The sequence below is a fragment of the Macaca thibetana genome, chromosome 6, assembly GCF_024542745.1.
Source record: "Macaca thibetana thibetana isolate TM-01 chromosome 6, ASM2454274v1, whole genome shotgun sequence".
NCBI lineage: Eukaryota > Metazoa > Chordata > Mammalia > Primates > Cercopithecidae > Macaca > Macaca thibetana.
In genome coordinates this window covers 113,719,085-113,742,824 of record NC_065583.1, presented here as the reverse complement: position 1 = coordinate 113,742,824, position 23,740 = coordinate 113,719,085, and the positions used below count along the sequence as shown (strand labels likewise).

Here is a 23,740-nt window from a genome sequence, read left to right as displayed (position 1 = left end):
ATTTGTTAAGTTAGCGTGGTTTAGGAATAAAAAGAAATGGCCCCTGTTCTTTGCTTCTCTGTTTATTGATCTGGTTGTTACACTGGGGACTTAATCTAAATTTGTTAGTTCATCTGTAAGCTTGTTAAACACATGAAATGGATCAGTCTAGGAAATACGTAATTTTAAGGGATTTAATATTTGTATTTATCAACAAATTCAGTTTTTTCTTTTACAGTCTGTGATAAAACTGGAATGTTAATTTGTTCTGAGTCTTAATTTGCTCTTTCTTTTCTCGAGTTGTGTTTACTGTATGCTTTTAATTTAATTTAATTTTACTTTAAGTTCTGGGATACATGTGCTGAACGTGCAGGTTACATAGACATACACGTGCGATGGTGGTTTGCTGCGCCTATCAACCTGTCATCTAGGTTTTAAGCTTCACATGCATTAGGTATTTGTCCTAATGCTATCCCTCTGCTTTCCCTTCACTCCGCATCAGGCCCCAGTGTGTGACGTTCACCTCCCTGCGTCCATGTGTTCTCATTGTTCACCTCCCACTTAGGAGCAAGAACATGCGGTGTTTGATTTTCTGTTCCTGTGTTAGTTTGGTGAGGATGATGGTTTCCAGCTTTATCCATGTCCTGGCAAAGGACATGAACTCCTTCTTTTTTATGGCTGCATAGTATTCTGTGATGTATTATGTGCCACATTTTCTTTATCCAGTCTGTCATTGATGGGCATTTGAGTAGGTTCTAAGTTTTTGCTATTGTAAATAGTGCTGCAGTAAACATACATGTGCGTGTACACTTTTTAAAGTTATAAAAAGTTCTCTCAGGTGCTATCCCAGCCGTTGCAAATAGCAACCAGTATTAGAGAAATGATCTGCTGTTGCATTCAAATGACTTTTCTTGTAGGGAAGACTGGGATGATGTGGTTAAAACATTCTGTCAAAGTGGTGGATGGGGAAAGCTGGTGGGGAGGGGAGATAAAAGAAAAACGTGTAGCTATTAATTGTCTTGTATGAACATGCTGAATAAAATGCCAGGGATTATAAGGCAGAGAAACCAGAAAGAGTAGCTCAGATCTTTCTGTCTAATATGGCAATACTAGCAAGGTTAACCAAGGAATTTCTCTTTAGTTGAATTAAAAAGCCCAGGAAGAGTGAATTGAAAGTTTGTGGTCAAAGCAGAAAGCAGTTCTTTTAACTTGAGAAAATCCGATGATTGGGGACAAATTAGTGGAAAAGCCTTTTCACATTAAGCTAAAAGAAGTTAAATTAAGAGAATATTACAGATTGATGGGGAAGTTACGGTATTTTGCTCTTGTGTTTTAAATTTCCAAAATTGCCATTCTGCCTTGTAGTTGATGCTTGAGCTCAGCTGTTTTAATAAATCACTTTATTTAAGATAATGAAAGAAAGAAAATCATGTTTTACATTGTCCATGTTTAGACTGGTGATTTCTGGCCACTGCCAAGACTTTTGATAAATGGAGACTGTTAACTAGAGTGTGCACTCATTTGTGGCCTACCATAGCATAGGCATTATTATTCATTGTGTTATATCTGGTCCAAATCATACATCTGTTATCCTCTGGAAACTATCATTTGAGTTTGCAATTTCCGGTTAGTTTTGACCAGAACTCGAGTGTTTTATTCTGTAGTATGGTAATCATTGCCTTTAGAGTGCAGGAACAGTAAGGGACTCCTATTGACTTAAATTAAACAACTTTAATTTAAAGTTGGGACAGTGGGATGTTGACATCTGCGTGTCACAGACCACCAGGGACTCACTTGCAGTTGAACAGTTTGGGTTTATTACTTCATAGTGAGCAAAAACTCATATTATTGGGATTCATGAGGGTTGCAGAAGGTGTAAAAAAAAATACAAGATTTGGGCTTTTGTTTGGTGATCTTGGGAAGGTTTCAGAAAATAATGGTTTGCCCTGGATGGGATGCTGCCAAGAAGTGGGGTAATTCTATGATTGGGTATTTTTTATTTATTTATTTTTTAATTTTTTACTAGGAGAAATAACTTTATTTGAATAGGACCTGAGACAGCATATTGGGCTAAGGAGGAGAGGTAATGTTCCAAAACAGCAGTCAAAGCTCATCGACCAAGCAGACTCTACTTCCCAGCAACCTTGCAGTTAGTGCAACCAACAAAAGGCCTGCTGGGGAATGTATTTGCCACTAAATTCCCCAACTATGCCAACATTACAAAAAAGATAGAGGTTTTTCATCATAATTAAATTTACACAAACCTCCCCAATCACAGGAAGTAAAAAATTACATTTTACAGATCTCAAACTTGTCTTCATCATTTAGTTCATCATCTTCAAAAAATAGCTCCCCTGCCTAATTCATTAGCTATGTGATCTATCCAAGCAGAAACAAGATGGCCAGGCCATGGCAATCCTCTTCCCATTTCCTCTAACAGCAGGGTGAGGCTCAGGTGGAGGTAGGGGGTGGGGAGCACAAGGGCTACTTTTCCCCAGTACAACATGGCATCTGAAGTTTGATGGGAGAGCAGAACTAGTGAGACTTAAGGGAAGGGTCCAGGGCCTGTATTCAGTCAGAATCACTGCTGGAAGAGGAGGAGGAATGCTTGTCGCCTGGGGGGAAAGCTGGATTGCTCTGGGGTGCTCCTGGGGGAGGAGGACAGGGCCTGGGGGAAAGAGTGGGTTAATAGTTGGTGGGTGGGCAGGATTGGAACCTCCAGGGCACCTGATGTTGGGGGTATATGGATTTGGCCCTGGCCGCCTGGCATTGGGATTCCACATGTTTAGGTGTGTCCTCCACCCTTTCCACCACCACCTGGGCTTGATGCCTTCTTCGCAGTCTTCAATTGGGTGTCTTAATGTTTTCTATAGGGAAGTTGATTAGAGTACAACTAAAGCTGTAATCAGTCACTATCTGGGAAAAGGTGCTGTATGGTATATTTTGGCTTGGACAATATCATGTTTTGTCTTTTTTCAGACATGATTATAAATTTGTTTTTGTCTTGATATATCATGGTTACAGAATGACTTGATGTGATATTGATGTTCTGTGAAATAGTTTTATTCAGCAGGAGAACACTGAGGCCTCCATCTGAATGCCAGGGCTTGTTTGTATTAAGACCAAGGACTAGTGATAGTACCAGGCCAGCTCCTAGGCGTCAGGAGGGATTTTCTCATTCTCGGAAGTTAAGAGAGAGAGTTCCTCTGTAACTAAGTGAGAGTGATTTGGAGAAGACAGTTGTGTTTTATGATATCTAATCTAGAGCTTCATTTTACATTTGAGCAGCAGTCTTTTTTTTTTTTTTTAAGAGGCAGCATCTTACTCTGTTTGTTGCCCAGGCTGGAGTACAGTGGCATGATCATAGCTCACCGCATCCCGAACTCCTGGGCTCAAGGGAGCCTTCCCCCTCATCGTCTTGAGTAGCAGGGACCGCAGGTGTGCATCACCATGCTTGGCTATTTTTAATTTTTTTGTTGTTGTTGTTGTGGAGATGGGGTTTTGCCATGTTGCCCAGGCTGGTCTTGAACTCTTTGGCCTCAGACAATACTCCCAATACCTTGGCCTCCCAAAGTGGTGGGAATGCAGGTGTGAGCCACCATGCCTGGCCAGCAGAATTTTCTTACTAAAAAAGTGTACGTCAAAGAAGCAGCATTATTTATTGAAGTCACGGTAATTAGAAAAGAACAGATAGTTGGCGCTGTTAGAGAATTAAGAAGTAAATTGTGATAAAATTCAGTCGTGTGTGTGTGCGTGTGTATGTATGTATGTGTGAGTTGAGACAGAATCTCCAATGCCCAGGCTGGAGTACAGTGGTGCAATCTCAGCGCACTGCAGTCTCCACTTCCCAGGTTCAAGCGATTCTTGTGCCTCAGCCTCCTGAGTAGCTGAAACTACAGGTGCAGGCCACCACATCTGGCTTAATTTGTTTTGGTATTTTTAATTTGCACGGGTTTTCTCCATGTTGGCCAGGCTGGCCTCAAAATCCTGATCTCAAATGATCTGCCCACCTCAGCCTTCCAAAGTGCTGGTATTACATGCATGAGCCACTGTGCCCTGTCCCTGTATATTTTATCTGAAAGGATAAAATAAGCCATCTTTGGAGAGTAGGTAACACAGTTGTTGAGGGTAGGCCTTGAGCAAGAACTTGAAGAAGCCATGTGAATAACTAAGGTAAGGATGTATGAGAAGCTATTTTGTAAGGTGCGAGTGTCTACAGCATGTGTGAGGACTGTTCCCTGGGTAACTAAAACAGTGTGAGCAAGATGGGAGTGCAATAGGAATAGAAACCAGGGAGGTGGCGATTTGGAGGAGCTGCTAATGAAGGGCCTCGGAGGCATTTGTACGCACTTTGACATTTACTGTCAGTAAAATAGAGTCGCTTAGAAAGTTTTGAATAGATAATTCAGAGCATGATATGACTTGTGTGTAAGTTTAATCTGGCTATATATATAGACAGGGACTGTGAGCATATGGGTGACAAACAACCAGTTCAAATGCTGTTTCAGTCATCTGAGGTGATAGTGATGGACATAGTGAGATGAGGACAGCCCCTGGATATGCTTGAAGATGGAATTGACAGCACTTCATGATGGATGGGATGTGGGATGTGAGAGAAGAGTCAAGGATGCCGTCAGTGATTTTGGTCATGCCCTTGGAAGGACAGTTGCCATCAGCTGAGATGTGGAAATATGTGAGAGTTGTAATTTTTAATAGAACAAATCAGGAGCTCAGTTTTTTTGAGTTCTAGTTGTTCATAGGGGTCTGGAGTTTAGTCAAGAGAAAAACTGTGCTAGAGATAAATATTTGGGAGTTGTCACCATATGGATATTTAAAGCCTGAGATTAGATGCATTTGCCAAGGGCATGACTGTCAATAAAAAGGCGGCTAAAGAATGAGCCCTGGTTGGACCCCAACATTTAACAGATCTGGCGGAAGAGAAGATACAAAAGCTACTGAGAAGGAGCACTACTAATGTAGGGGGGAGAAGCTAGTCAAGTGAAAATGTTTCTTTTCCTTACTGCATTTTAGCTTCTCATGAAAAAGGACTATGCCTTAAATGTCTGGTATATAGCATAGTGTCTGATACTAACATTTGCTGAATAACTTTGAAGATAGGTAATTTCAGCTTGGGATAGGTTGAGTTTGAGGCTTGTGAACAAAATCTAATGGGCATTTGAAAATTCTTAGCAGCGGCTAAGGAGGGAGGTGGGAACTGGAGATACAGATTTAGAACCTACAAATGTATATTGTAGGAATTGAAGTCAGACTAAACACATTGCTAGCAATTTTCAAAAGTAGAAAACCGGTGTTTCAAAACTATTTGCTTAGGGCAAAATTACTACTATGTATCTGAAAGCCAATAATAATTTAGAATTTGTAATTTCACAGGCATTTGTGGAGTACTTTTTATAAACCACATGCTATGGAATAAAGTACTTTAAAATATAAAAAGTATGAAGTATTCAGGGCTGGTCATGGTGGCTCACGCCTGTAATCCCAACACTTTGGGAGGCCAAGGCGGGTGGATCACAAGGTCAGGAGATTGAGAACATCCTGGCTAACATGGTAAAACCCTGTCTCTACTAAAAAATACAAAAAATTAGCTGGACATGGTGGCGGATGCCTGTAGTCCCAGCTTCTTGGGAGGCTAAGGCAGGAGGCAGGTGTGAACACAGGAGGCAGAGCTTGCAGTGAGCTGAGATTGTGCTACTGCACTCCAGCCTGGGCAACAGTGTGAGACTCCATCTCAAATAAATGAATAAATAAATATGAAGTATTCATTTGTATTTGTGGGAGATGATCCAAGTATTAATTTCCACTAAATAATATTAAACTAATAAATACATTTTTATAGGAATTAAACACAATATTTATAATTTAAAACTTGAAATTATTCTCCATATGATATTTTAGATCAGTAGAACGTATTATATAGTCTTAGGTCTTTTTCTCTTTAGATAGACTTTGTCATGTACTAAAAATACTATAACTCCTAGAAATAATATCTTTTACTTGGTTATTTCAAAATACTTTATAGATTTTAATAACAACCAATAAAGTTGAGTTATTTAGCTAAATTTTAAAATGAGTTTGAATGCCAGTGAGAACTTTATAGAATGTTTTCTTGCTCCACCCAAACATGGAATGTTTTACTTTTAAAAAATATTAAGAATTGTGCACCACAACCAAATCCATTCCATGTATTCAAGGTTGGATCATTACTTGGAAATCAGTGTAATCCACCACATCAGTAGACACATAATTAACTCAGCAGTTCCAGTCTTAGATATTTACCTAAGAGAAATGCAAACATTTCCACAGAATGACTTTAAAAAAATACAGAAATTTTCACTGCAACTTTTTCATAGTAATTCAAAACTGCCTCTGCTTCCTCTGTAACTCCACATTGGCCCCTGAGCACCACACGTACCCTAGAATTCTAGCCCCACTGCCACCAGGCACCGCTACATGCTCTCCTTAGGCTCTGCAGCAGCAGACACTGCCCTTTCATTTAAAAAATATTTAGTCAGTTCAGCAAAGGGATGCTCTCGTAGTATATTAGGAGCATCATTTTAATGCATCCTCAGTGGAGTGATCACTTAAAGACAATTGTTCGTCGAAGAACTAATAAAGATTTCACTCCTAAGGAAAAACGCAATAATGTTAAGTATTTTGTATGTAAATGAATGAGAGAAAAGATGGTAGGTAAGTGAAATTCAGCAAGCATTTGTTGTACAAAGATACAATGTACTAAATAGTAACATGTACTTAAAGTGGAGAATTGAGTCAATCGAAATAAAACCTAGCAGTAATACAAAGAATACACAACTAATACAAAGTAAACAATTGTAAAAATGCCATAAAATGCATAATTGAACTTTTTGGAGAGTTAAATTTCATTGAGTTTAGAGATCAGGATAGGCTTTCAGAAGATCCTACTGGTTTTGCTGGGAGGAAGAGCATTCTAAGTAAAAAGAATGTCTTGTAAATGAGTATTAATTTGGAGGCTTGGAATAGGATTGCCAAGTTTGTTTTACCAGTAAGAAAATTTCCCTGTCTCCCATCTCCAAAAAAAAATCTCCCACATTCCTATTTTATCATCTTTTTATTAAAAATGACTTTTTTTCTACTCAACAGGGGAAGAATGAATGATACAAAGCTACTAAATTTTAAAACTTAGATTAAGTGAAAAATAAATTACCAAAATCAGTGTAAGAAGTAGAAAACTGAAAAGGCCAGGGAATGCAACATTAAATTGAATTAGTAGTCAAAAAAAGTGCCAGTTAAAAATTCTGTGTTTAGCATTTCGAGCAACTACCAAACTGTTTTCCATAGTGGGTATATCAGTTTGCATTCTTACCAGCAATGTGTGTAGTTCCCAGTTTCTTGACATCCTCACAAACACTTGCTACTTTCATATATTACATTTATTTGTTAGGTCTCATGGGTCCTTAGTCTTCCTTTGTCTTTTTTTGACCTTGATAGTTTTGAAAGTTATTGGCCATTTATTTGACAGAATTTACTTAATTTGGATTCGTTTGGTGCTTGCTTATGATTAAATTCAGGTTGTGTGTTTTTGGCAAGTATATGTCCAAAGTGATATGATACTGTTTCTCAGTACATCTCAGATTAGTTGCCACATTATGATGATGTTAACTGATAATGCCAACTTTCAAGCAATTTTGAAGTTTAAGGTGGTGCTTGTCAGATTTCTCTACTGTGAAGTGAATTTTCCGTTTTAATTGCTAAGTGTCGTGTGGAAATAATCTTTTGAGTCTCTATTAATACCCTGTTTTTCATCATACTTTTACCCACAATTTTTAGCATCCATTGATGAGTTTTGACTGAAACAGTTACTACTGTGTCATTTCCTATTTGGTGGTTTTGCATCATTCATTTTTCATCACCTGACATTCTATATATGATATTGTGGTAAACTTGTTTACTTAAAATCATGTAGTGATGAAGTTGAAAGGGTCTGAAATGGTTCTCTAATGACAATCCTGTTAATCATATGTTAATGGAGCAATGGATCTTACAAACACAGACTATGTAAAATTCATTTTTGGAATGTCTTAAATGTTATTAATTAGCATTCCTTTAATTTAGATTAGAACAGTGCCTTTTAAAGTTGATCTGTGGGCCAATGGTAGTCCACAAATTATTTATTACTTTATTTTGGCTGTGATAATGTCAGGGAATGAGGAAATGCTCAGAATCTTTCACTGCAGTTTGATATTATTCCAGTTGTACAGTGTTTTGTAAATGTATTGGTCCACAACAGATTGGAAAATTTAAAAACCATGATCCTTTACCTCTTTTGGCTTGAAAAGCACTCGTCTAGGATACTCCAAAGCTGAAATGTCTAATAGATCTATTGAATATATCTATCATAGTATTAAGAAATCACTGCATTTTAAAGCAGTTAATATTTTTGGCATGACACTGGGTTATGCGAAGGGAAAAGGTTGAGAAAAGGGGAATATAAATATAGTTAGGAAAAATAGGATAGGTGCAGGAAAGAGAAAGTGTTTCATTATCTTAGGGTGGACAGTGCTGCCTTCAGGCAATATATCCACTGGCATATCTGATGTAGATTGTCTTCCTCTTCTATCTGCAGCTTTATTTTCAGTTTTGCTTATGTATGTTAGGAACCAGCTCAATCAAGAGCCCAGCATTTAAAAAACAATTCTTGGCCTGTGGGGTGGCTCATGCCTGTAATCCCAGCACTTGGGGAGATCGAGGTTTGTGGGTCACCTGAGGTCAAGAGTTCGAGACTGGTCTGACCAACATGGTGAAACTCCGTCTCTACTAAAATACAAAAATTAGCTGGGCATGGTGGCGGGTGCCTGTAATCTCAGCTATTCAGGAGACTGAGGCAGGAGAATTGCTTGAACCCAGGAGGCAGAAGTTGCACTGAGCCTAGTTCGCCCCACTGCACTCCAGCCTGGGCAGCAGATAAAGACTCCCTCTTAAAAACAAATAAAAATAATAAAAAAGAGTCCTTTTTTAAAAAAAATGAGAGAAACAGAAAGAATGTTAAATGTTCTACAGTTTAGGTCCTTAACATCACATGGAGAAGGCACTAATTTTCAGAAGAAAGAAAGAAAGGTAAAAATCAGTTTTTTAGCAGTATGTAATTAGCAGTTATAAAGAGGCAAATAAAATGAGGAGGAAAGATAAAGAAATTGTTGTGGAGGTCATTGTTTAGTTCACATTGATGTTGTCAGTTCATCTACTTGTTAATTGGTATATTACTTTAGAATCTGGAAGGTATGTATTATTGTTAGTGTTATTTTTGGCCTTTGTAATCTTTTAATTTGATCTTTGTTTGTTTTCTAGGCATACAGGAGTTTCCAGAAAATATAAAAAATTGTAAAGTTTTGACAGTTGTGGAGGCCAGTGTAAACCCTATTTCCAAGTAAGTTCTTAGGTGAATTATAAATTACTTTTGTGAATAAAACAATTATGAAACAGTAGTAGATATTATTGTACATATTTTAACAAAAATTTTTTATCAGTCTTAAGTCTATACAAAAAATTTCAATTTTAGAGTTTAAAAGGAATCTTTTAAATAATCTCTCTAACCCCATATACTACTAATGTAAAATCGTGATCCCAAAGAGATAGTGAGAGTGTTTTGCTCCAAGTCTCACAGATAATGTCAGAAATGAGAGTAGAATCCACATTCCCTCACTCTGTGTTATTTACACCCTAGAAGAGTGTCTTTGCCTTCAAATCAGGTGTGTGGTACCTTCAAACTTTTGAAAACAGTAAAGGAAACCAAAAGTTTCTTCACAATTTTAATAGAAGGCAAAACAACAGGAAACATAAATAAAACAATAACAACAACAACGACAATATATGATTGGTTGCAGTGTATCAGAGATTGTGAATGTCCACTTATGACAGTGATGACTGTAAACAGAAAGTTTTCCTGGCACCAAGGCTGTTAAATTTTGCAAAAATGGAACGGTGAAGCAAAAGATGAAAGAAGCATAGCAATCCAGAACCAACATGTAAAGATTATGCATAGTCTCTTCATTTGAAAATATTGCTCTAGCATCAAATTCTAGATCTTTACTTGTTTCATAATCAACAAAAAATAGAAGTAAAGCTAACACATGTAGATTGTTACATGGCCCTAACGTCATTTAGCTTTAAATGTTATTTCTTTTCGTTTGCTTATTATAAAATCATATAGTCTTAAAATTGTTCAGGAGCCAAATATTGAAATTGAAAGTAATCTCAACCAGTGGTTCTCAGCTGGGGGCTATCGTGCCCCAGGAGACTTTTGGCAGTTTCTGGACACATTTTTGGTTTTCATAGTGGGGTATGTGTGTGCGTGCATGCACACTATTGGCATCTAGTTTGTAGAGATCAGTGTTGTAGCTAAACATTCTACAGTGCACAGGACAGCCTAGGTACAACAAAATTCAGCCCAAAATTTCTCTGCCAAGGTTTAGAAATTCTTATCTAGTCCTTTTGATAGTCCTTTTGATTGAGAGTAGATAAGACAGATTTCAAGAGTGCCTGCTGATTTCAGAGTTGTACCCTAAATACATTTTTATGTATTGTGGCTCGTTCATAGATGAGTGTTTTGTTCAGATTTTACATTATTAAAACAAATATTGCCTCATTTTCTGTTTACAATGTGATGAAGATACATTGAAACAAGTAGGTTATTATAAAAGGCAAATCTTTGAAGGGGCTCTTATAAAAGTAAAGAAGTGACTGTTTTCTGTCTGTTGGAAAAATATGAGAGTCTTAGATTTTAGTAAAAGACTGAATTTCTTACATGAACTTAATTTAAATTCTGGTATTTTATGTAGGCTTCCTGATGGATTTTCTCAGCTGTTAAACCTAACCCAGTTGTATTTGAATGATGCTTTTCTTGAGTTCTTGCCAGCTAATTTTGGCAGGTAAATTATGGTTTCTTCTAAAACCTTTTATTATTAGCTCTTATAAAGTTTACAAAACTATAAGCTGCTTTGGTAGTACTACTAATTACAGTTTCATAGGCTCTTTTTAAATTATTCCCAAGCATTGTGACTTTTATAGTCTCTTTGGTGGCTTTGAATTAATTTTTCCTAGTAAACAATAATCAGTGAGAGTTTGAAGGAAAAAGAAAATGTTTTTTTAGGTGGCCAAAACAACGTTTCAATGGGGGTAATTTCTGTATGCTTGAGATACTGAAAGCTGTATTCTTAGCATTCTAAAATGATCTAATAATTGATTTATCTGTCTTCCCTGCTGTAATCAAAATTCTTGAGAAAAGGGAATCTGTTTCTGGGGGTGACCTCATCATCTCCCTGCCACCCTCAAATCTCTGAGTAATTTTTTAAACAGATGAATGAATAATAGATATGAAGTTATTACTGAGTTTAACTACTAGAGAAAATGCTAGTCAACTAAATGTTAATTTTGTAGCCATCTTTTATGTAAAAATCATTGATGTTCTTGTCAGATTCCTCTTCTGTATCTGGCATTTGCATCACTTAGTCTGTTCATTTTCTCTCTAGTTTTAGTGGAATGTACATCAATGAAGTGCCAGAGGATTTCTCCTCCTCGTTTTGTTTCTTTATTTCTTCTCAGGGCAGCACTTTAAAGTTGCATTATTGTTTTTGAATCTACCAAGAGTTAACAATTTTTGTGAGCATTTTTGGTAAAAGGTATGAAATTCCGGAGGATTGATTCTTGGGGATAATCACTTTGTCACTTTGAAAATGTGTAGAAGTGCTAACCCTTCTCCTCTGACCATAATTTTGAGGAGCAAAAATAGTCTTTTCTTCCTTTGTATTTTATGTTGTATTCTGTAATTTCTAATATATTACTTTGCATATAGTAATTACACAATTATATTGCTTCCTTTAAAACATTAGAATATAACATTAATTTATTAAATTCATTGTCTTTGTCCTAGATACGTGATTTGTTTTTTGTATTGCAGATTAACTAAACTCCAAATATTAGAGCTTAGAGAAAACCAGTTAAAAATGTTGCCTAAGTAAGTAAAGGTGCTGTTCTTTAAAAAACTTAATTTATAATTTTTAATGATTAAGTCTTTAAAAATGTAAATTTTTATTACCTAAAATGTGGTGCAAATTATTTGTAAATCTTGACTGTGTGGTCATCATATTTTAATTAGTGGTGTTAAAATATTGAAATGTATGTGTCTGTTGTTGGTGTTTAATGTGGTACTGTGTTGGTAATGATTTATAGCTCTCTGAAATGCAGTCTTGTGTGTGACGTAAAAGTCAAAATAATAAGTATGTAAAGCCCACCTCAATACTGAGTAGAAATCCCAGATTTGTCTACTAAAGTTCATACACATATTGCTCATTAGAAAGATCCATAGGATCTTCACGTGAAGCCTGGTAACAGTAGAACTTGATTGTCTGGCTTTCTAGTGTGTTGTAAATTAGAAATGGGATGATTGGTTCCCTAATGGTAAGCTAACAACAAGAAATGGCAATCCAGGAGCAAATAAAAAGATTTAATTATAAAAGAAACAGGTCTACAAACTCAAAATGCACTGTAGTCTGTGGCCATTCGTTGACCAAATATCTTAAAACACTATGAATGCATTGCTATAGTGTTACATTTTAAGGGTTGGCAAGCTACAGTCTGTGATTAAATCTAGTCCACTGTCAGGTTTTGTAAACAAAAGTTTCATTGGAACACAACCACATGCATTCATGTACGTATTGTCTGTGACTGCTTTTGCTTTACAGTGATAAAGTAGTTGTCACTACTGTATGCATCTGTTGTTGGTGTTAGAGTGGTTGTCACTGCTCTATCACTGTAGGCTCTAAACTTTTTTAGGTGTACAGGACCTAAAATATTTACTCTCTGGCCCTTTACGGAAAAAAATCTGTCAACTCCTGTTGAAATTGGATCATCAAGATTTGCCCACCCAGCCTGGGCCACAAAGCAAGACCCCCATCTCTACAGAAAATTAAAAAATTAGCTGGGCACAGTAGCATGTAACTATAGTCCCAGCTACTCTGGAGGCTGAGGAGTGAGGATCTCTTGAGTCTAGGAATTTGCACTTGTAGTGTGCAACGATTGCACCACTGCATAAGAACAGAGTGAGACCCTGTCTCAAAACAAACTTCTCACCTCTTGAGAAGGAAAACATCTCCAGTTACCCCAGGAGATGTTCTGTTTACTCAGCTTCTATGACATATTTATATCTGTTACAGTATTTGCTGGATAATGTTAACATATTTATATCTGTTAACAGTATTTGCTTGATCTATTTTTATTGTATGTCACTCTCTTCTTCCCTGACCAGCATATAACATGCATGTATGTGCATGTATATCTTTCCCCTTGGTTTCCCATGATTATCTGCGAGGACAGAGACTGTGTCTTATTTTTTATTCCAAAAGACAATGTTTTGAGTAATTGTTTTATGCAGGGATGAATGTTTATAGTGATGATTGTGAGTATAAGTTAAAGTCAAATTATAATCCATATTAAAATTCAAAAAAATATATATATATTGCAGATTTGATACTCTCATTGATAATTCCTTAGCTAAAAACGTGACTGGTTTCTAAGAGATTTGAATAACAAGATGTAAATTGTCTACTGTAATAGCTAAGCCTGCAATTACTATGTGATATCATAGGTAATTAACTGATTTTAACACCTTTTAGAGATTCAAATTAGACTCTCAGTGAATTTGCAGATATTCTTTTCTCCTTTTAAGATATGATTGTAGCCTTATAAATACATTTTTACTGAGGTAAAATATGTTTAAAATTTACTATCTTTACCATTTTTATGTGTACAATTCAGTGGTAATAAATACATTTATATTCTTTCCCCTTCATTCCTTCCTCCCCACTGCGCTCCTCAGCCTCTGGTAATCACCATTCTACTCTTATCTTCATGAGATCTGTTTTTCATTTTTTGTTTTGTTTTTTTTGAGATGGAGTCAGTCTCTGTCGACCAGGCTTGAGTGCAGTGGTATGATCTCAGTTCACTGCACCCTCCGCCTCCCGAGTTAAAGTGATTCTTGTTCCTCAGCCTCCAGAGTGGCTGGGACTACAAGCATGTACTACCACATCTGGCTAATTTTTTGTATTTTTAGTAGAGATGGGGTTTTGCTATGTTGGTCAGACTTGTCTTGAACTCCTGGCCTCAAATGACCTGCCCTCTTCAGCTTCCCACAGTGCTGGGATTACAGGCGTGAGCCCCCACACCCGGCCTGGGATCTACTTTTTTTAGCTCGCACATATGAGTGAGTACATGCTTGGCTTATTTCACTTAATGTAATGGCCTCCTGATCAACCCATGTTACTGTAGGCAGCCTCTTTTATGGCTGAATAATATTCCATCTTGTACATGTACCATATTTTCTTTATCCATTCATCTGTTGATGGTTACTTAAATTGATTCCATATTTTGGCTATTGCAAATAGTGCTGCCATAGACATAGCAGTTCAGATAACCCTTCAGTATACTGATTTCGTTTCTTTTGTATATATACCCAATAGTGGAATTGCTGGATTGTGGGATAGTTCCATTTTTAATTTTTTTTTTAGGAACTTCTGTACTGTTCTCCATAGTGGCTATGTTAATTTATATTCCCACCAACAGTGTTCAGAGATTCCTCTTTGTCCACATCCCTGCTAGCGTCTGTTATTGCCTATCTTTTTAATGTAAACCATTTTAAGTAGGGCAAGATGATATCTCATTGTAGTTTTCTCTGATTAGTGATGATCATTTTTTCATATACCTGTTTGTCATTTGTATGTCTTCTTTTGAGAAATGTCTATTCAGATCTTTGGTGTATTTTACAATATAATTTTTTTTTTTTTTTTTTTTTTTTTGCTATTGATTTGTTGAAGCTTCTTATGTATTCTAATTATTAATTCCTGTCAGATGGATACTTTGCAAATATTTCTCCCATTCTGTAGTTTGTTCATTTTGTTGATAGTTTCCTTTGCTGTGCGGTTTTTTAGCTTGCTGTAATCCCATTTGTCTATTTTTGTTGCTTTGATTGCCTGTGCTTTTGAGGTCTTACACAAAAAAATCGTTGCCCAAACCAGTATCCTTGATACTGATATTGGGAATTAACATTCTCCAGTGTTTTCTTCTGGTAGTTTCATAGTTACAGGTCTCAGATTTAAGTCTTTGACCCATTGTGAGTTACTTTGTGTGTATGGTGAGAGATAGAGGTCTAGTTTTATTTTTCTGCATATAGTTACCCAGTTTCCCAGCATCAATTATTGAAGAAACTGTCTTTTCCCCATTTTATCTTCTTGGCACCTTTTCCTAGGATGAGTTGGCTGTAAATGCATGGATTTATATCTCGGTTCTCAATTCCTTTCCGTTGGTCTATGTGCCTATGTACTATGCTGTTTTGATTACTATGGCTTTGTAGTACATTTTGAAGTCTAGTAGTGTGATACCTTCAACTTTGTTCTTTTTGCTCAGCATCACTGTGGTTATTTGGAGTCTTTTGTTGTGGTTCTGTATACATTTTAGGATTTTAAAAATATTTCTGTTAAGAATGTCAGTGTTTTGATGGGGATGACATTGAATCTGTACATTGCTTTGGGTAGTATTGTCGTTTTAACTACCCTAATCCATGAGCATGGAGTATCTTTCCATTTTTTTGTGTCCTCTTTAATTTCTTACGTCAGAGTTTTATAGTTTTTCTTGTATAGATCTTTCATGTCTTTAGACTGATTCTTAGGTGTGTATATATATATACACATACACATATATAACTATATACACATACATATATACACACACACACACACACACATATATATAAATATATTTTTGAGATGGAATCTTGCTCTGTCGCCCAGGCTGGAGTGCAGTGGCATAATCTTGGCTCAGTGCAAGCTCTATCTCCCGAATTCACGCCATTCTCCTGCCTCAGTCTCCTGAGTAGTTGGGGCTACAGGCGCCCATCACCACACCCGGCTAATTTTTGTGTTTTTAGTAGAGACAGGGTTTCACCATGTTAGCCAGAATGGTCTCTATCTCCTGACCTCGTGATGCGCCTGCCTAGGCCTCCCAAAGTGCTGGGATTACAGGCGTGAGCCACTGCACCTGGCTGGTATTTTATATTTTTTGTAACTACTATAAATGGGAATGCTTTCTTGATTTTTCAGATTGTTTGCTGTTGGCATATGTAAATCCTCCTGATTTTCACATGTTGATTTTGTATCCTTCAACTTTACTTAATTTGTTTTATCAGTTCTAACAGTTTTTTGATGGAGTCATTAGATTTTTCTAGGTATAAGATCATGTTGTCTGTGAACAAGGCTAATTTTGACTTCTTATTTTCCAATTTGGATGCTCTTTCTTTGTCTTTCCTAATTGTTTTTGCGTGATTATAACTTTTGAGACCTCACAAACAAGAGGATATAGTTGTAAATATTACAAAGTAATGTGCATTTAGGTTATATGACTATATCAAAGATGAGAGCAATGGAAAGAGCTGTTGTTTTAGATATATAGTTAAGTGAAATTTAATGCTACCTAAAGAATATTGGAGAGAACTAGTACCAAGAACACAAAAGATGTTTTACTTTTCCTTTGAGGAGAGGAGAAAGTAAAATGAGTTCAATACAGATGAGTTTTAGAAACAGATGGGAGAAAATCTGAGGAATATTGTTTATGTTTTCTCCTTGAGATAGGCGGCTAGATCTTAATCTAGGATGCAGTTGTACTTCTGAGATTTCTAAAGTGTTTGAGTATAGCCACAGTTGTCATTATTAACTACAGAGAGTTGAGATTGAGACACTTTTTGACATGACAATATATTTTCTTTTCTATTACATATCTGTATCATTCACATTTTCCTAAAATTGTTTTAAAATTTAACTTTTCCAGGCCATCATCTGTAATTGAATTTTTCCAATGCACTGCTTTTCATTTTTGTACCCTATTCTAACGCCATTGACATTATGTGCTCAATAGTTGCATGTGAATTTTCTGTTATCTTGTCATAACAATACTGAAGCAAGAAATGTAAGATTATGTTTTGTTCTTTCAGTCTTCTCTTTCTCCTCACAATCCTCTTTACTTTTTGCAAATCTCCACCTGGTATAGTTATTTGAATATAGGAAATTACTATCATAGCATGTGACTTCATACATCTGGAGAAAGATCCTGGAAACAACCTTTCGCTTGTTATGAAGGAAGCTAGAACTTACAGGTTTTCTGGGGAAAGATACGAGTAAGGAAGTAGAATTATAGTACCTGAGAATAGGCACTTAGTAAATCTAAGTGAAAGCAGTTTTATAAAAATTGGCATTATGAGATGAATTGAGGGGTTGATGACAGAATGGCATATTTAAAATGTAAAGGGAAAATTCGCTTCTAATGTAGACCAATGACAGTTTCATTACAATGATGGTGTTTGCTCTTATATTTTTTAACTAAAAAGATGGAGAAATGTTGCAACTGGGTTTTATTTTACTTACCACTTATTTTTGTTAAAATTCCAGAAAAGATAGGAATAGTTTGTTTTTTGTGCCATAATTTGAAGCGCCTGTGGATTTTAAATGATACTCATTTTTAAAGTATTAACATTAATGTAATATACTGATATTGTGATTATAACTATATTTTGCTCTCATTTTGTCATATCCTACAAAATCCTTAATACAGAATTTCTTATCTGGGTAACTGGTAGCATCTCTATATTAAATAATAGAGGTTATACAAAAATAGCAACTTAAGAGCATAAATATTTGTTTGAATTAGTTTCAAAAGGTACCTTTGTAAAAGGAGAGATAAAAGATAAAAGTGCAACATAGTTTATTTCGTTACAAAACTGGTTTGTACATCTTTCAAGTTCCTGTAGTTTCAGTGAAGTGTTGATGTTAAGTTGGAAGTTAAGAATGGTATATTATTGCTTTTATTTAAAATAAATGTCAACTACTAATTTGTGATTCATATAATATAACTTTATTTTGAATTGTATTAGATTTAATTTGAACATGTGGGGAGTAATAATACATGTACTGTTAGCATTTTGAATATTACTTTTCAGAGTTACAGTTATCTTAAAGTCTTACAAATATATGAGCAGTTTTGAAAAAGAATTTTTGTATTTATGGTAGTAATTACCAGGCATCTGCCAAAATTTATTAGCTGACTTGTACTATATGAAAATTTATTATGTGAAAAAATAGAAACTCATTATTCGTATTCTGGCTTGTGGGTTTAAATTTGTTGCAGTTGCTTCTTAAAAATAGAAATGAAAAGACCAATGAGAAGACAAAGTAAGATAATAACTGATCATCTATTTTATCTAGAAATCTAACTTCTAAAATTTTTTAGAAAATTAATATTTTTCTTTTGTCAACATGGAAAGCCCATAAATAATTACATATTCCATAAGAATGTTTTAGACTATGTTTTGAAAGCTTCCATGTAATTGATATTTTTGTAGTTAATTTTTCATTACTCCATTATGAACAGAACCATGAACAGACTGACCCAGCTGGAAAGACTGGATTTGGGAAGTAACGAATTCACGGAAGTGGTAAGTTCTCATCAGTCTCACTTTCCCTAAGTTCTTATATTTGATGAAGAACAAAATGTGAAAAGTAATGTATTTCTTTTAAAAATTGGATAAAGGTTTGCCTTTTTTTTTTTTTTTTTTTTTTTTTATATAAGATACGGAAGTTCTTAGCCAGAACTTTCCAGACAGATAGAAAAATTAACCAGACAGATGAGCATAAAATGTAAAAGCAATGAGAAGTCCATGGAAGAGATACCTAAACAATTTTTAGCATAGGAAGCAGAAAATTTGAGTGATTATAAGTGAGAAACATCAGTCTGGAATGCAGCAGGTAAAAGTAGTTCTGAATCAGAGATAGCTCCATGGGGTATGGCTTGTGAATTTATTCAGTAATAAGATACTTCTCTATGTTACTTAATAGCTAAGGGGAAAATCATTGAGTGAAACAACTGTTATTTTTGAAGTAGTAATGAGAACCTTTTTGTTTGTACTTTGTATGCCAAGTGCACTATGATGCTGAATCCAAAAGGAAAGGAGTAGTGTTTAAGTAGCTTTTGTCTCTAGTGAGTTTTCCAAAAGAACTCAGAAAATAAGCTAGATTTTTTTTTTTTGAAGAGGAACATATCCAGCTGGGTATCATTATTGCTTTTAAATTAGTTTACAAGTTTGTTGTTTAAAATTGTGGTAGCTCACAAATGATGGTTTTAAGCATAGGAATTTCTTAAAACTGTTTGCTATAGTATTGCCCTGTGGCTATTGTATTAATATTATAAATTTCAGCTGAGGTTTGAGGAGGAACATGGTAGTTTGGAGTACCTCATTCTCTAAAATACATGCTGTGCTTCCCAGATTATTTATCTATTATGTCCTTTCTCAGTATTTGTTCTGTATGAATTAATCTGTTTGTATATTGACTATTTCAAAATTCTCATTTGTTCAGTTTAAGAATCCAACAGGCTTTCAAAATCATCATTAGTTTTTGTACCATTTTGGTCTTCTAACATTATACACTTTTTAAAACTTACAGTAGAGTTATTACAAGAATGCACAAAAGGAAATTTCTTTTAATCCAAGTTACATCTGGGATTCTTATGTATATTTATAGGTTAACAGTAAATCTGGTTGACATGGCTTTTATGTATGACTGTTAACTATGGTTATTAGATATGATGGTACTCTGTGCCATCACATGATCGTTGATTGCACGTGGCTTTGTGAGGTGATAGAAATAACTTTGAAGAGGGCAGCTTTGAAGGGACAATGCCTAGGAGCAAATTTTGCATGGATATGAAGGTCTGCCACAACACTTGGATTAATTTTGATGTCCTCAACACCATATTATAAAGAATTTTCCACCATGTAATTAGAAGTTTTTACTAGAGGTTTAAATTACAGTATATTTGTATCATGTGGTTATGACTTTGTCTATGTACCTTTCCCTGACTGTGGACATTTAGGATGCATGTTGTCTTTTATCTCCCTCTTAATGAATGTCACCAGGGAACATTTGTAATTTTTCTGTTTTCTAAAAGGCTGTATCTTCTTACTGATAATGAATGAGTGCATGTTGTTATTTTATACTTCTAAGCAGTGAGTCCTATTTTTTATTTCTTTACTAATTATATAAAAACTTGACCCTATTGTGTAATCCAAAGCTTAAATGCGTTTTTTGTAATCTACTTCTATGGACTGTCTCTTCTATTTCTCCATTAATAATTTTACTGTAGTCAGTATAATGCAGTAGAAAGGCTCACATCCTGGCTCTTCTTTTTTTTTTTTCCTTCTCCTGGCTCCTTTTATTTAATGATTTGAAACTAAAGGTTATTAGAAATTCCCAGGGCTTCTTTTGCCAGATAAAGACATTCATATAAATTAATTGAATTACTGCTATCCCCTACCCTAATCCCAACAGCCTGAAGTACTTGAGCAACTAAGTGGATTGAAAGAGTTTTGGATGGATGCTAATAGACTGACTTTTATTCCAGGGGTATGTATATGAAAATTTAAATGGCATCACTTATTTCTGGCTCTCCTTTGCAGTTTTGTGAATTATATCTTTTATAATTACTTTTAATTAATAAAAAGAAATTGGATTATTCTTTATTAAACAGAAGCAAATTACATTTTTTTCCATGAGCACGTTCTTGATTATAATCTAAGAATTCTCATAATAAACATTTGTAAGTCTCCTTTTAATACTGTTGAGTGTGTCCTTTCCAGTGGTATCACTTGAACTTATGTCCCTATTTGCTTTACCCAAGGAATTGGTAAACTCGGATATTTTCCTGAGCTTTCTGTTTTAACAACTGACAAATTGTTTACTCCCATGAAAAAACCACAAGAATCCCCATATAGGCTATCTCCTTAGGAGGTAATCGACAACTGACTTCCCAAAGAATATGTCCTTTGTCACTTCTGCTATGCTACGATTAGTAGAACGTCTTAGCTTTATTACTGAATACATTTCTAATGGCATTTTAAAAACTACCTGAGAGTCTTCTTTCTTGTATTAACATTTAATTTTGAATTAAAACTTGTTGTCAAGTTCATTGCTTAAAACTTTTTACAAATTACTAATCTTAATAGAGTCATTAGATTTTCTTTTTTTACTTACAGTTTATTGGTAGTTTGAAACAGCTCACATATTTGGATGTTTCTAAAAATAATATTGAAATGGTTGAAGAAGGAATTTCAGCATGTGAAAACCTTCAAGACCTCCTATTATCAAGCAATTCACTTCAGCAGCTGCCTGAGACTATAGGTTTGTATTGCTTTCAAATTCATGCAATTTTTATCAAAATAAATTCAAGGCTTCCACATAATCTCCAGTTTCACTCGTTATGAGGTAATTATACTGCATTACCACAGGAACAGATTTTATTTGAATTTTTCCTGGTATGATCAGTCGTACAGTTTGCTCCTTTGTTGATATTACTGTTTTTTATTTACTCTAAGGAAACCTCATTTTTATTTCTAATATATTTAAATTCTTTGAAATAAGTTAATTTATCCAAATTTGGCTTAACTGTTAGCTTTTATTGTCATAGCTTTTATTTTGGTAACTTTTTTCATTCCTGTTTCATTATAGACACTCAGACAAGAAAACAGATCAGTTGAACAGATTATGAGAGATCTATAATTGAGTCTGTGTTGTTGCTTGTTCAATGATATGTCAATGGAATTGAATTATTTTGATGAAAGGACCCAAAACTTCAATCTTGACATCTTTTTGATGTTTTAATATAAAAACCAAAAATATTTTTGTATCTTTCTCAGTTAAATCACATGGTGGTTTTAGCTAAAACTACATTTTTGTAAGTTCGTTACGATTCTACTGTTATTTAGTCAACACTTCTTAAACTTAAAAAATATTTTACTGTTTTAGTATTAGGATATATGGAATAGTTTGTTATACACCTGTTATGAACTACCTTCATACTACCATTTCTTTAGTCTGTTAATTCAACAAGTTTGTATTGTCTGTTTTTTCTGTGCCATGACATTGTTTTTAGAAGCATATCTACAACAGTGAACAAGGAAGAGAAAAAGTTGCTACTATCAGTAAAGCTTATATTTTAGTGGGAGTTAATAAACAGATGTACACTGTGTTAAATAGTGATGTGGATGAAGATTGAAAGTACAGGATAAGGGAATAGAATGTTCGGATTGGGAGTGGTATCTCTTTTAGATAAGTTTATTAGGAAAGTTGTTTCTAATTCTTGTCAGATGTAATATGTCTCACAATGACTGTTGGTGGACTTGCTTCTTTTTTAAGCTGAAAAATTGTATGTTGTTTCTTCCCTCAGGTTCGTTGAAGAATATAACAACTCTTAAAATAGATGAAAACCAGTTAATATATCTGCCAGACTCTATAGGAGGGTAAGTTTTTTGTGAATGTATACACCCTCAAAGATTTTACTTTCAGTTCAGCATGCCATACATATTTTCAGATATTTGCATAAATGACCTAAAGATTTTGTAAACATTTAAGTAATTAGTATACAGGTTGAGTGTGTGTTTGATAGTCAGACCTGCTTATTATTGGTGAAGTTTAGCTTTGTGAAATGGTTTCACTAGGTTTTCAAAGTTGAGTTCAAATGTTTATATGTTCTGAAATTTTGGATTATATATAGGAAACCTTTAAAAAATAATATATATTTCCTTTTTTAAATTAAAGGTTAATATCAGTAGAAGAACTGGATTGTAGTTTCAATGAAGTTGAAGCTTTGCCTTCATCTATTGGGCAGCTTACTAACATAAGAACTTTTGCTGCTGATCATAATTACTTACAACAGTTGCCCCCAGAGGTAATGTATTTTAGATTTATCTAGATTTTTGTCTTTTCATTTTTTTCTGATTATCTTCATTATAGCTATTTAGTGTGGCTTCATTTATTTTCTTTCTAAAATAGTTTATCAAGTTATTTATTTTTTGAATAATAATTAGCTATGTTAATTTAGAAGAGGTTCCTAAATGCTTTATGTACATAAAAGTTAATAATTAGACAGTCTAATCATTATTTTTTTTATAAATATGGAGTATATTTCATAACTTTCAAAAATGATGTTTTTATGTGTTGATCAACCTGTAGGCCAAATTTTTTGATCCTCAGTTTATATTTCTCTTTCAGATTGGAAGCTGGAAAAATGTAACTGTGCTGTTTCTCCATTCCAATAAACTTGAGACACTTCCAGAGGAAATGGGTGATATGCAAAAATTAAAAGTCATTAATTTAAGTGACAATAGGTTTGTGATATTATATTCATCAGTTGGTTTATAGGAGATGTTGGTTAGATGAAATTAAGTTTCATATGATATATAATAGAATAACTAGTGCTTGTTTCTCTTTAAATATACATAGTAAGTCCTCAATGTTACTGATAGGCTCTTGGAAAGTGTGACTTTCAGTGAAACAACATATAATGAAATCACTTCTTTCGTTCATCAGTGTTTTAAGAAAATGACATTATTTGAGGACCTGCCATACACAGTTTTGCAAAAGCTGTGGTTTCCAGGAACTTATCAGTAACATTAAATGAGGTCTTAAGTGTGTATTTTTGTTTTTTCTTTAAATACAAGGAGTGGTCTAATTTTTCTGATGTTAATTTATCATACGGTGGTTGTTACTGTTCATTGTGGGTTGACTTAGCTATATATTCCTTATTCTCTCCTTACAGTTACCTTTTATTCCTAAAGTCACATCTTCACCTTAATATTGCTATTTAACAAAACAATTTTGGAATGTATCTAGTC

General features: G+C 34.8%; 1 protein-coding gene across 9 annotated transcripts in view; it reads left to right on the top strand.

The window, feature by feature from the left end:
• ERBIN (erbb2 interacting protein) overlaps positions 1-23,740 on the top strand; it is a 150,026-nt gene that overhangs the window by 73,253 nt on the left and 53,033 nt on the right. For all 9 annotated transcript variants that reach the window (XM_050793715.1, XM_050793716.1, XM_050793719.1 and 6 more), the window contains 9 exons: positions 9,325-9,403; positions 10,815-10,904; positions 11,933-11,989; positions 18,445-18,508; positions 20,400-20,474; positions 21,104-21,248; positions 22,294-22,366; positions 22,665-22,794; positions 23,118-23,233. In XM_050793715.1, coding sequence (XP_050649672.1) covers positions 9,325-9,403; positions 10,815-10,904; positions 11,933-11,989; positions 18,445-18,508; positions 20,400-20,474; positions 21,104-21,248; positions 22,294-22,366; positions 22,665-22,794; positions 23,118-23,233 — 829 coding nt within the window. The remainder of the gene's footprint in view (positions 1-9,324; positions 9,404-10,814; positions 10,905-11,932; positions 11,990-18,444; positions 18,509-20,399; positions 20,475-21,103; positions 21,249-22,293; positions 22,367-22,664; positions 22,795-23,117; positions 23,234-23,740) is intronic.